General features: G+C 41.3%; 1 protein-coding gene across 2 annotated transcripts; it reads left to right on the top strand.

Moving 5' to 3' along the window:
- Nucleotides 1–1,705: 1,705 nt before the first annotated feature.
- Nucleotides 1,706–12,611, top strand: LOC110965307 (SEC14-like protein 1). 2 transcript variants are annotated; one of them, XM_022214304.2, is made up of 16 exons: nucleotides 1,706–1,876; nucleotides 2,159–2,247; nucleotides 4,566–4,715; nucleotides 4,924–5,055; nucleotides 5,649–5,777; nucleotides 5,912–6,131; nucleotides 6,511–6,620; nucleotides 7,344–7,533; nucleotides 7,993–8,081; nucleotides 8,195–8,265; nucleotides 8,380–8,551; nucleotides 9,271–9,405; nucleotides 10,116–10,250; nucleotides 10,460–10,699; nucleotides 10,839–11,017; nucleotides 11,290–12,611. In XM_022214304.2, exons 2-16 carry the CDS (start codon nucleotides 2,185–2,187, stop codon nucleotides 11,393–11,395), a joined length of 2,121 nt encoding a protein of 706 aa, XP_022069996.1. In that variant the 5' UTR covers nucleotides 1,706–1,876; nucleotides 2,159–2,184; the 3' UTR covers nucleotides 11,396–12,611. The 2 variants fall into 2 exon arrangements, with proteins under 2 accessions (XP_022069996.1, XP_022069995.1); XM_022214303.2 differs by having other exon boundaries at nucleotides 2,156–2,247.
- The last annotated feature ends 278 nt before the right edge of the window (nucleotides 12,612–12,889 follow it).

Genomic DNA, 12,889 nt, shown 5'->3' with positions numbered 1-12,889 from the left:
AACACATCCACACTCATAAATTTTGAAAAAGTCATAGCGCCACCTGTTGGTAATAGTAAGTTTAAGGCCTTATATTTTCAGGTACAATGGCCCCAAACTTGGTGATATCATGCTGGAAATTGGTCAGTCGAGTCTTCACCTCTTGACAATCACACACTGTGAAGGGTGTGACATTTCATGTAACGCTGTTGCCGTAGCAACCAAATATCGCCATGAAAAACAAAGCCCTTTCTGACAGGTTAGGAATACTCCAATGCTCACAAAAATTACCACACACATCACCATTGACCCAAGGAACAACACTGTATGCATCTCGGCACTGCACATGCTATAGCGCCCCCTACAGTATTTTTAACAAACAGCCCCCCCAGCACGTTTCACCTACATCCATGAAATTTGGGAGGCTTATAGAGCACATCAGGACGCACAAAAAGCCTCTTGGAGCCATGTCCTAAACCCAACAGGAAGTCGGCCATCTTGGATTAATTGTGAGATTTTTGATGATTTTTCTCATTTTTGAGAGTTAATACCTCCTAGGGGATAATTCCAGGAGACCTGAAATTTTGTCAGTCCACACAGCAGGACTTGGTTTGGAAAAGTTATCAAAAGTTTAACCAGAAGCCAAATGGCGTGGCCATGGCGACCATCAGCGTTTTGATGCTTCGCCATGAAACATCAACTGCTGTATAACTCTCCTCTGCATGCTCCAATCTGCCTCAAACTTTCCATGTGTGATCACAATCCAATCCTGATCACATCTACAGGCCAACAGACACTCTCAGTCGCAGCGCCACCTGATGGAGGGACAGTAAATGCTGTATAACTGGCCTCTACATGATCAAATCAGCCTGAAACTTTTCATGAGTGATCAGAGTCCAACCCTCATCACATCCACTGTGTGAAATACACTCTGAGTTACAGCGCCACCTGGTGGATAGACAGGAAATGCTCTATAACTGCTCTGAACATGCTACAGTCTGGCTGAAATTTTAAATGTATGATTGGACTCTGGTCCAGATGCGATTCAGAGGCCGACATACACTCTCAGTCACAGCGCCACCTGGTGGACGTGCGTGGATTCACGACCAGCGTGGATGCGAGGACCCGTCCATCGCTGCTTGCAGCTTTAATATTCTATTGGTTTCCTTTATGCTGCTATACCTCCTCTGACCCAGTGGGGCATGAACACGGTGTCCTGTGGCAGTGACTTCTGTGGGTCCTGTGGATTTCAGGGTGGGACCAGGCGCCCCCGGTGGTCATGGTCTGCGACTGCTCCCAGTGTGGGGGGCCCAAATGGTGGTTTTCCACGATCTTCAGTCTCATGCCCCGCAGTCCGTGGTGAGAGACTCCCATCCCTGCTTTGAACATTTCATAAACGAATTTAAACTGTATTTTTCCTCGTTGAAACTTATAAACTCTGCTCTTGCTAAAAAATGTAAACTGAACTGTCCAAAAATCTTTTGTTTTAAGTGCTGCCATGCTCCAAGTTATTCTCGCATTGCTTTTCTTGTATGCCTTACGTGTTACTACTTAACTGTTCAGTACAATCAGAGTGTGTTCAATGTTTGTACATCAGCGAGGCTATATCTATGAGCGAGGCTCTGTATATTTTTGTCAATAAATTTTTTTTAAAAAGTCCGTGGCGAGAGCCATAGACAGAGCCCCTCAGCTGACCTCAGCGTCCCTCTGACTTCCTGCTTGTCTGAAAGAGGTGGAGTTAACCAGTGGTTCCGCAGTCATTGTCGAAAAAGGGAGTACTTTATATATTGCGCTTTGTAATGCTGGAAAAACACTGTCTAGCTTCTCTCACCTGTCAGTATGGACACACAGATACAGTGAAGCATCCGAAGTGAAGCGGCTGGAATTGAATTCTGATGTAAGTCAACTGTTTTCGCTTCGGACCCTGTTTGTCTCTGATCATTTCATCACGTATGTTTTGACGGATTTACAAACTTCTGCTTGATTTATTCGCTTAATGATGCTGAGTATCAATTAAAACTCGCATTAAAGTTCTTCTTTTGCATTCTTCTGCTTCTTCTTTGCTGACTGTGTCCAGTTTCTGGTCACAGGGAATCCTCACTGACCTTTGCTCAGCTGGGAGAACGTAAAGTTCTCCACATACTGACCTGTGTTTTGCCATATTGTTGTTATTCAGCAGAGTTTGGTGCTAAGGGAGGTGCAGTCATGGTACAGGAGTATCAGTCCCCTGTTCGGATTTACAAGCATCCATTTGAGTTAATTATGGAGGTGAGTACTGTAGTTGCAGACAGCTTATATAAGGCTTTCACCTTTTTCTCAGATCACTGCCTCGGGTGTAAATATGTTTTCTTGTCATTGTGTGGAGCTCAGTAACAGGGCAGGAGCCCTTGAGTCAGTTTGCAAGCTTGTTTTTTAAAATAGCTATTAGTAAATAACTTGAATTTCTGGAACCATTTTTCTTACTCTTGTTGACCACTGATAAAATGTAAATGATGTAACCATGAGATAACAACACAGTTCATCAGCAGAAATCTTATTTATATAACTCCAATTTTGATTGTTGTCCAGCAGTAATGGACATTTATGCAAAGGAGATGCACTGAAACAGCAACAGAGATCCCAGTTTCCAAGCAGCTACTCACCCTATGATAAACTGGTTTCTCCTTAGAGTGGACTATTTTTCATTACGATTCTGATGTGTTACTTTATTCACCTGCAACCCACTGCTTTACATTCGCATAAGAATGGAACTCCAGGGGAAAGCAACACTAGGACAGAAGTGCAGTACATGGGTTTCCATGAGAGGCGGTCTGATTTCGCCCACTCTTACACTCTGCTTGTGGTGTTTGTTTCTTGTCTTCTGAGGTTACATATTAAGCCAAATCCTTATGCAACAGCCTCACAGTGAGGTAATGACTGTGATGCCGCGGTGACACTTTGCTCTGCACCACACAGTCAAAGTTAACACAATATACTGTATGGCTCACACCTACACTTGAAACATTGCAGGGCTAAAATTCTTGCTGTCTCACTGGAGGTTGATGAAAAAACGGGCCTTAAAACAAGCCTTTTGTGCAAACTAAATAGCAGCTCCTCTGAGAAGATTCAGCCCTCGACAGCATAAAGGAGAGTGACTAGTCTGACGAAACCTCTGCCGCCACCTCCACTCACATTTATCTCCGAGTTCTCTTATTAGTCCCTGACTGATCCTGCCACTGACGATTATTGCTCTGGCTAACAGTCGTCATCACCAGCCGGGATATTACTGAATGTATAAGCAGTGACATCATTGTTGTCCCTTTCATGACACCTCTTTATGACTCTCCTGGGACCATCAGCAATTCACTGGATCGCTTCATGTATAGCTTCACTACACAGCTACCTGTAAATGGTCGACACTTGTAGAATTCAGGAGGAAATAAAACATTTTTTGTTCTCCACAGCCACTGTCATTAAGTCGGTATCAGTTTGCCAGTGGGGAACATAGTGATACGAAAAAGAGGAAACTGTAGTTTTGTGATGTTTGACTTGCACAAAGCCTTCTAGGTCCACTGAGTCTAAAACATCACAGATTGGCCTTTTTATATTTGGAGCCCCCATCATGTGCTTATGTTCATTACTCTGAGAGGAATAGACAGGACGAAGATTTCAATTTGTCTGCAATCAGGGAGCGTATTGTTTCTGGTCCACTGTGTGTCTGTTACACAACACCAGTCAATGCTGCTTGTTTAGCAAAGGAAACATTTCCTCATTAATTTTCTTAGTGAATAATTTCTTCAGATTGATTGGATTGCTTATATGCTTCATTGCATCAATGCAACTAGGATGTTTGTGTGGTTTGGACAGAAATCTGTTGAAAAATGATGCTGCATTGTGAGTTTTATAGAACAATCTAGATGTAGGGTCTTTGATAACTAGTCTGAATTACTGCATACTTCATGAACATCTGACAGGTCCTCGAAATAGCGACGTTCAAGCATTACATATGCGGCTGTCTATATTATAAAAGTAGTTCCTTCCTTACCCTTGGTTACTATCAATAGTCTGTCATTAGAAGCTCTACTGCTGCCAGTTGCATAGACACAAGGTTATTACTGCAGATCCTGTTCGGTGGCTCAATCAATATTGACAGGTGATCCCTGCTGAAACCAACTCAGACAGATGGTCATATTCTGTGGACAGTAAAACACAGTAAATGCTGCTTGTAAAACCAGTCACAAGTGCAGGTTGTTGCTGTGCACAACACATAAAATTTTAATATGCATTTAAATAAATGCTTCAAGCAACTAACTATTAAATGTATCCTAGCCTCTCACAGAGATCATGTGCTGCAAATTACACGCTGTCCTGTGAATGAGCATCTCTAATTGTAGTTTACTGTTATTCAAATGACCTATGTGTAATTGAGCAGCTTTCCTGAGCTGCCTCGTACAGAAAAGGACAAGAGCAAAGACAAAGTCAAATGTCTTCTGTACAACCAGGTAGCTCTGGTTGTATAGAACCGTATGAAAAGGCAATCGGAGAAAAACGAGACACGGTGTTCTTATGTAAATGTCTTAAGATCATGATTCACTTCTTCCTTTCAGGCCTATGTGAGGAGGTTTCCAAAGTGCCATTTGATCTCAGTGTTTGTGGACTCCGAGATCATCAACCAGAGCCAAAGTGAGGATGGATCAGTGGTGGTGACGGAGAGGCGCTGCACGATCGACATTGAAGCCCCACGACTCCTCAAACGGGTACAAAGGCCATTACACAATCAGAACAGTTGCTATATTTATCGGAATATTTGTTTTGAAGAGAAAAAATAGGAATGAATGCCAGAGAGCTTGTAGACAGGCGGTACTTTTTTCACAGTGTTGATTCAGATTGCTTGAATTTGCAGTGTTTATAAATGTTTAATTAAAAATCCAACAAAACTATATCTTTGATTCTCTCCTCATGTAGATTGCAGGTGTAGACTATCTGTACTTCATCCAAAAGAACACTCTGAACCGCCAAAACAGGACACTCCACATCAAGGTCCACAATGAGACCTTTTCCAACAGAGTCATTATCCATGAGTCCTGCAGCTACACGGTGAGTCTCACATCACACCTGATGATCAGATGATCAGGAAGAAAGAGGCTATAAAAGGTTCATTACTCTGTTGCTGAACTTTTCTTTTATTGTTTGCTTTTTTACACTGTTGGGTGCTATTTAGATAGCACAGAGCATTTCCAAAAGGCAGCACAATGTGCAATGCCTGAATTATTTATTTTAGGTGCTCCTCCCATAGTGTGCTCCAGGCGCTGAACAGCTATTGCCAACAGTCGTTTTTAAAGTTGGTGTTGTTTCAGTTGGAGTCACTGCTATAATGTAATTGTAGCCGTGGTTTTTTCACAGAAAAACCTCACCACCAGTATAATTTCTGCTTTTTAGGATGTCAGTTTAAAATAAAATTAAAATTCTGTCACCTTATGCTCACAGAACATCTAATGAACCAAATTAATACGTGCAAGACTTTGAATGAGTTACTTGGATGCAGTTAATATTGTGATCATCTAATAATATAATATGGTTGATGCTTTGTTTTTAAGTAAATTTCAGCTTTTATATTTACCACACTGTGTTATTGTCTCAAATAATATGCCAGGTTTTGTCTAAATTGACATTTTTTTCCACTTCTGCAGGTTCATCCAGAGAATGAGGACTGGACGTGTTTTGAACAGACTGCCAGTCTTGATATCAAGTCCTTTTTTGGTTTTGAGAGCACAGCAGAGAAGATAGCGATGAAACAATATGGTAGCAGCATTAAAAAGGTTTGCATATGAAATTATACTGTCTATGATACAATATGTAGTATTTGCACTATATGTTTTTTTCTTATGGAAATAGGAACTCAAGAAATTTGTTTTCAGCATTTGCTCAGATTGATCTCCCTCAATTCTTGTAGGGTAAAGAAATTATTGAGTACTACCTCAGAGAGCTGGAGGAAGAAGGAATAACTTCCATACCTCGCTGGACGCTCCCTGCTGTCTCTGGTAGTGTCAAAGCGAGGCTCCAGCTGCCGGCCCCCTCTGCTGCCAGAGCCATCCCAGGGAACAGTGCTAAAGCTGGGTTGTCCAGGAAAGATCCGGCTGGTCCCACAGAGCTACTAGCCAGTTCACCTGATGGTCAGTGTGCACTCATTAGTTAAAATAAAATACAGAGTAGAAGCTAACACGCAAAATACAAGTGTGATGTTAAAAGATGTGCATCATGTGTCAGTTTGTTCGCTACGACTGGTTCACACTGTATACAGTATATTTACAGTAGCACGACGATATCTATCACTGCAGGAAAATTAGGTCGATCTTTTAGTTTTACAACAGTAGTGTCAGTGAAATGGAACTGTACCAAACAGAGCTAACATTTTAAGTATCGCGTAAAAACAGGAGCTCTACATTTAGTTCGTCATTGCATTCTAGTGTGTACATAGTATGTGCCTGGCGTTTCCATTTGATACCTGCAATATGTGCTAACTTTACGCTGTAAATGTGTTTTGGCCCTCAGACAAGTTGGATGCTGACTACATTCGACGTTACCTTGGTGATCTAACGCCTCTGCAAGAGAGCTGTCTTATTCGGCTGCGTCAGTGGCTCCAGGAAAATCACAAGGGCAAGGTCACATATACTCAAACACAATTACTTTGACTAAAGAGCTGTTTGTGTAGTTATGCACCGCGTGCTTTCATTTTTAAGACCTGGAAACAAGCTTCTTCTCAGTTCTTGCTTCAACACTAAAGTCAGTTTTACTGGTACCAGATAGACACTAATAAACCATAACATTAAAGCCATCTTCCTAACATTGTTTTGGTCCCCCCTGTGCCACCAAAACTGCTCTGATCCTTCGGGGCATAGACACCGGACCTCTGGGTGTCTCACGTTGGGACAATGGCGGTAGATTCTTTGGGTCCTCTGGATTGTTGGGTTGGACCTCAGTGCATCAGGAATGTTCCGATGCATTCTACTGATGTTGACTTGATTGGGATCTGGGGAGTTTGGAGGCTGGGTTTATTCCTCCTCCTCGTTGTGTTCGTTTGTAGTGTATGTGGTGTGGGTGCTAGGTCAGGAACAATTTTTAGGTGGGTGGGACATGTCAAAGTAACATGCCAGGACCCAAGGTTTCACCAGAAAAACATCACATTATAACAAGATGATCAGGGTTATGCGCTCTGTCTATTTGTGGTTTTAATGTTGTGGCTGACAGTGAATACACATACACTAAATATTACAGTAACCAAGTAACAAACCTAGATTTGTTGAAGGTGAAGACACTTATTTTTCATTTTTTCTGCCTGTACCGACCAGTGTGTTGGAGTTTTGACCTCTGCCTGTTTTGTACAGATTCCAAAGGATCAGCATGTACTACGCTTCCTCAGGGCCAGGGATTTCAATCTCGAAAAGGCCAGGGAGTTCCTGTGCCAGTCACTTACCTGGAGGAAGCAACATCAAGTGGATTTCCTGTTAGACACATGGGAGCCCCCACAACTGCTTCAGGATTATTACAGTGGAGGCTGGCATCACCATGATAGAGGTACTGACTATTTGATCTTGTTTTCTCCCTGTTTCATGGCTTAAAATTTACACTGTGACGTCTGTCTACAGTGTAAGTGAACACTTCTCAGTAAGTGTAAATAGGCAAACAGATTTAATCTTTTGTAGTCATAACGTCCACATAGGTTGAAAGGGCCAGTTAATTATTGACAGTGAAATCTGAGAACCATCTGTCAAAGCTCCCATGTCTGGAAATGAGTCAGCTCAGCTGATTCACCGGGTCAGACTTCAGACTTGAACACAGAAAGTGCCCTTTGAATGTCCACATGGTAAATTAATGGTACATCCCAATGTTACATAAACAACAGGGTGGATCCAGGGCAAAAGAAACATTTTTACTCCGTTAAGTTCCCTTGTATTTTGATATATAGATACTGACTTGTTGTAAAGTCTGTTCGCATCATTGTGTTTAGTCCTTGTTTGTATGTGTGTTGTTTAGATGGCCGTCCTCTGTATATCTTGCGTTTGGGTCAAATGGACACTAAGGGCTTGGTACGAGCTTTAGGAGAAGAGGTGCTACTAAGACAGGTGACATGAATACATACGCCACATGTATGACTTGATATACCCATAAACATAGTCATTTTCATTTAACACATGTTCACTTGAAATAATGCACCAACTCCATGAATGTGACACAGATTCTGTCCGTCAACGAGGAGGGACTGAGGCGCTGTGAGGAGAATACCAGAGTCTTTGGTCGACCCATCAGGTGCCAAATGTTATTGTTGTTATTAACCTATTGCTTTTTCATTGGCAAATGAGGAAACAGGTATGAACATGCTTGTATATAGTTAAGTGCTGTCTGTTTTGATGTGTTGTTCAGCTGTTGGACTTGCCTGGTAGATCTGGAGGGCCTGAACATGCGTCACCTGTGGCGACCAGGTGTAAAAGCCCTGCTGAGAATCATCGAGGTGGTTGAGGCCAACTATCCTGAAACTCTGGGTCGCCTGCTCATACTGCGAGCTCCTCGAGTTTTTCCTGTGCTCTGGACCCTGGTGAGAATAAATGTCTCACTTTTGATGTGCCGCCATTAATGTGATGTTAATTAATCACTTGGTTGTTGAAGTACAGAAACAGATTACATTGACTGGAATCCTAAATAATTGGGTGCAATCCGTTCACACTGCAGAAACAGGCACATGATAAACGGAGAGAAAATGGAGAGGAAAGCAAAAATAAAATATTGACAGATAAAGATAATTATAGTGGTGCAATATGAAAAGAATTAATTGATCTCTCTGGGGGACATTTTATCATTCCTGTAGCAGTATGCAGTAGTGTTGTTTGTCAAACAGAAATACCATTCTGCAGGGAAATAAAGATAAGTAGTAATATAGGCATACAGATTTAGAAAAATAAATGAAAACCAAACTAAAAGTACCTTAAGCAGTACACAGTGGATACATAATAATAGTGATTTTTGGTCTGGGCTAGAACAGTTGCTTCCTGCAGATGTGAAAGATACAACAAACTATTGACAAATAGATAATGAAATTACTAATGGTAATGAGACTGGGCTATTAAGATGATAAAATCAATACAAAATGCAAGCATGGATGCTCAGTAGCATAATCAACCAGGCAACCCATTTATTTCTCATGAATGAGTAATTCATTGATCATGGATTGACTTTCAGAGCTTATAGTAAGTGACCCTGTTGGATTTCTTTCCTTTTTTTCATGTTCTCTGAGGACTATTGGTGTCTCATTTCCAGGTCAGCCCCCTGATTGATGAGAATACTCGTAAGAAGTTCCTCGTTTATGCTGGAAATGACTACCAGGGCCCAGGAGGCCTAGTGGACTACATCGACAGAGGAATTATCCCTGATTTCCTACGAGGAGACTGCATGGTGAGGTTAAGTCCTGAGCCTATCGACCTGTAAATGGAAAATGTATTCACAGTGGAGATAGTGAAATGTGGTTACTGTGCCTTTAGCTTATGTTTTGATTGCTCAATCATGTCTCTTTTGCTGTCTGTACTCATTTTAACTTAAAATTTAACCAGCTATTGGAATCAATTCACTAGTATCAGGTGACTAGTTGGAAATACAGTGTGTGTCTTACTTCATAACATCAGTTTTAGAAATGTAGAAGACAGAATGTGTCTAATTTGGCTATATAATGATGGACTGGATGCCTGCTGCATGTTACTGTCGACTAGCAATAGAAAAGTCAACAGCTGGCTCACCTCAGTTGACTCAAACACAGCACACAAGTTATTCTTAACAGAGTTGCAAGTCATTGTGTTTGTTCAGTAAACCGTTTTACATTATACAATCAGTTTTAAGCTCTGTCAATGGATTCTATCTAATTTGTACGCTCCATAGTGCTATTTAAGTAAGTAATTTCTTATAAACTGACTAAGTTACACAGCTTCTGACATTTACCAACTGAGAGAGGGTGTCTTTGAGCAAAACCTACACATGGAAAGTGATTGAAACCCTGTTACATGTGACATTATTTTCCTTTACAATTCTTTTTTTGTTTTAAAAAAAAGCCAGTGCATATGCTGCTTTAGTTATTGGTTGAGCTTGACTGTTTTTTGTTTTGCCCTCTCCAGTGTGACGTCCCTGAGGGCGGTATGGTCCCCAAATCTCTGTACAGGACAGCAGAGGAAGTGGAGAGTGAAGAAAACTGCCTGCTGACTGACTCCATCTATAAGGGTGCCAGTATCTTCAAGGGAGCTCCGTATGAGGTGAAGTCTACTTGTAATTAACTTGATTATTACCAAGTATTCATCAAGAAGTGAGAAAATCAACCTTTCTTTTACACACAGTAGATATTATGCAGTGGATTAGGGTGCCACCAGCTGGACCATTTCTGCACTGCATGCTTGCAGCCAAGGATAAATGATGTGATGAACAACCTGCTCTGTGTTTTTAATCTCCTTACATCCTCCTGCAGATGCTGATTGAGATCACAGAGGCCTCCTCCGTCATCACCTGGGACTTTGATGTGTCTAAAGGAGATGTGTTCTTTAATATCTACCATTCTAAGAGGCCTCCAAAGAAAGATGCTGGAGCCCACAGCATCACCTCCCTGGGGACTGTTAATGCCCAGCTGATAGACAAGAGCTGGGTGCTGGGCCAGGACTACAGCATGGTGGAGAAAGCCCTCATCTGCAAGGAGGGAGAGAGTGTGCAAGTGAGGATATACAAAAACGGAATAATTCAGATCTCTCTTCCATTGATCTCTTCTTCTCAGCTGTTTTAACCTGCCATTGTTTCCCCCGGTTTGTCATCAAAATCCTCCATCACTAAACTGATATCCTCCGTTAAATCAGGGCTCCCACATAACTCGCTGGCCCGGCTTCTACATCCTCCAGTGGCGCTTTCACAGCTCGGCAGCCTGTGCCGCCTCCAGCCTGCCTCGTGTGGATGATGTACTGGCCTCTCTGCAGGTCTCCTCCCACAAGTGTAAGATCATGTACTACACCGAGGTGCTGGCCTCCCATGACTTCAGGTCAGTTTATTTATTCTGCCAAGCTTTATTCCTCCCCATGTTTTCTTTGTACGATAGCAAAGCTGTCTTTCATTGCTCTTGTGTGGGTTTTCTTTTAAAATATCTGAGCTGTGATATTCCTGGATATTAACTTTCTGTGTGGAAGTTTTTGTCAAACATGCCATCTGCTTTTTTTAATTTATTTTTTGCAGGGATTTAAATATTTGATCAGTAATTAATGAGGTTATATCATGCCTGAGAAGTAACATTCTGTTTTTTTCTGTTATTTCTAGGGGATCTATGAGCAGTCTGGAGTCTTGTCAGAGTGGTTTCTCTCAGCTCAGTGCTGCCACGACTTCTTCTAGTCAATCACATGCCAGTTCCACGATTTCAAGGTAGCATTTGTCCAATCAGTGTCCAAAGGAAACACTGACCAAAGCTCACTGATGCCGAACTCTGCCATATCTTCAAAGACAATTTTTCAACTCATAAATATAAATTTTAAACAGACAAATATCAATGAGTCTTTGCTACTGTTTCAGTGGATCAGTAAAGTTTCATTTTTTCAGGTTTAAGGAACTCTGTTTTAATGTACTTGTTGTTTTGTTTGTGTAATAGTGTACAGTGTATCAATACAGATGAAAATATCACATGTGTGTTATCTAGGAAGATGATTTCAATATGACATTACAGAAAATGATTTTTATTTAGTTTAGATAAGTATAAATAAGAAAAAAGCGTCAAAGTAAAATAATATACGTTTGTGCAATGCAGTGTCTGTTCTTGGTGTTTCCTCTATTGTCCACAAGATGTCAGTGTGCTCTGAGACTTGAACTGCTCTCAGATCTGCAGTGTATTTAGTACTTGCGGTTTAGCTCACACACTTCATCCAGTCATCTAGGAAATCAAAAAAAAAATTGTTTAAATAAGCACTGCAACCCCAGAATAAATCTGATGTCTCCAGACAGTGAAGCAAAGGTGTTTGGAGTCGTGACAGCAGCAGCAGCGCTGTATAGGAAGGAGTAATTTCAAATAAGCACAGAGATGGTTATTATTATTTGTTTTAATAGACAAGGTGTAAGGAAAGAGAAGATAAGATGAAATCTCTTTTTTGGAATACACTCTAGATTTCCAGTAATGTTGTTTTTTGGCTTGTTAGGCATCGATGCTCAGTTTTCTGAGGCAATTAATATGAATGCAATATAGTGCAGCCCCTTGTGATGTGGCACCGGGCCAGGCACACAACTGATTTGCATAAAACTTTAATTTCCATAAACTTATCAGATGCTTCCAGCTCAAGCTTAATTGAATTTTCCTGTGTGTTTTTTTTTTTTTTTTTTAATCTTGGTTTGCAACTTGTTCCATGTTGCTGCTTATCCCAACACATTTTGAAGACTGGCCGATTGAGTTTTGTGAGATGCTGATTGAACCGGAGCCCGGCCTCCTGCTGGCATGTCAGGGTTGTTAGAAAGAGAAAGAGAACTGACTTTGCCAGAAGCCTATTTACTGTTTCACTCAGCTTGCTCTAATGACCTCCCAAGACCCCCATTGTGCACATAAATAATAGCATCCCTTTCTAATATGCTATTAAAACATTTTTGTCTTGAGCAGTTGATGTGATTTAAGGCTGAATAATTTCACTGGGCTTCATTGGCTTAAAAAACAAGGTCATTCATATACCTAACATTTGGGAAGCAAATGAAATACGGAAAAATATATCACATCATAATGAAGCCACCTGTTTGGTTGACCTGAGACAACATTTTGGGGAAATGCAAACAGACCTACAGCTACCAAACAGACGATCTGTCATCACACTATGACTGTATATGCTTGACTCTCTACAGAGGAGCTGGCAGCGATGTGAGGCTGTGTTTTAGCACTACGATGCTT

Source organism: Acanthochromis polyacanthus, chromosome 21 (assembly GCF_021347895.1).
Source record: "Acanthochromis polyacanthus isolate Apoly-LR-REF ecotype Palm Island chromosome 21, KAUST_Apoly_ChrSc, whole genome shotgun sequence".
Lineage (NCBI taxonomy): Eukaryota > Metazoa > Chordata > Actinopteri > Pomacentridae > Acanthochromis > Acanthochromis polyacanthus.
The sequence above is the reverse complement of the archived record's forward strand: the minus strand, read 5'-3'. Positions and strand labels throughout refer to the sequence as shown.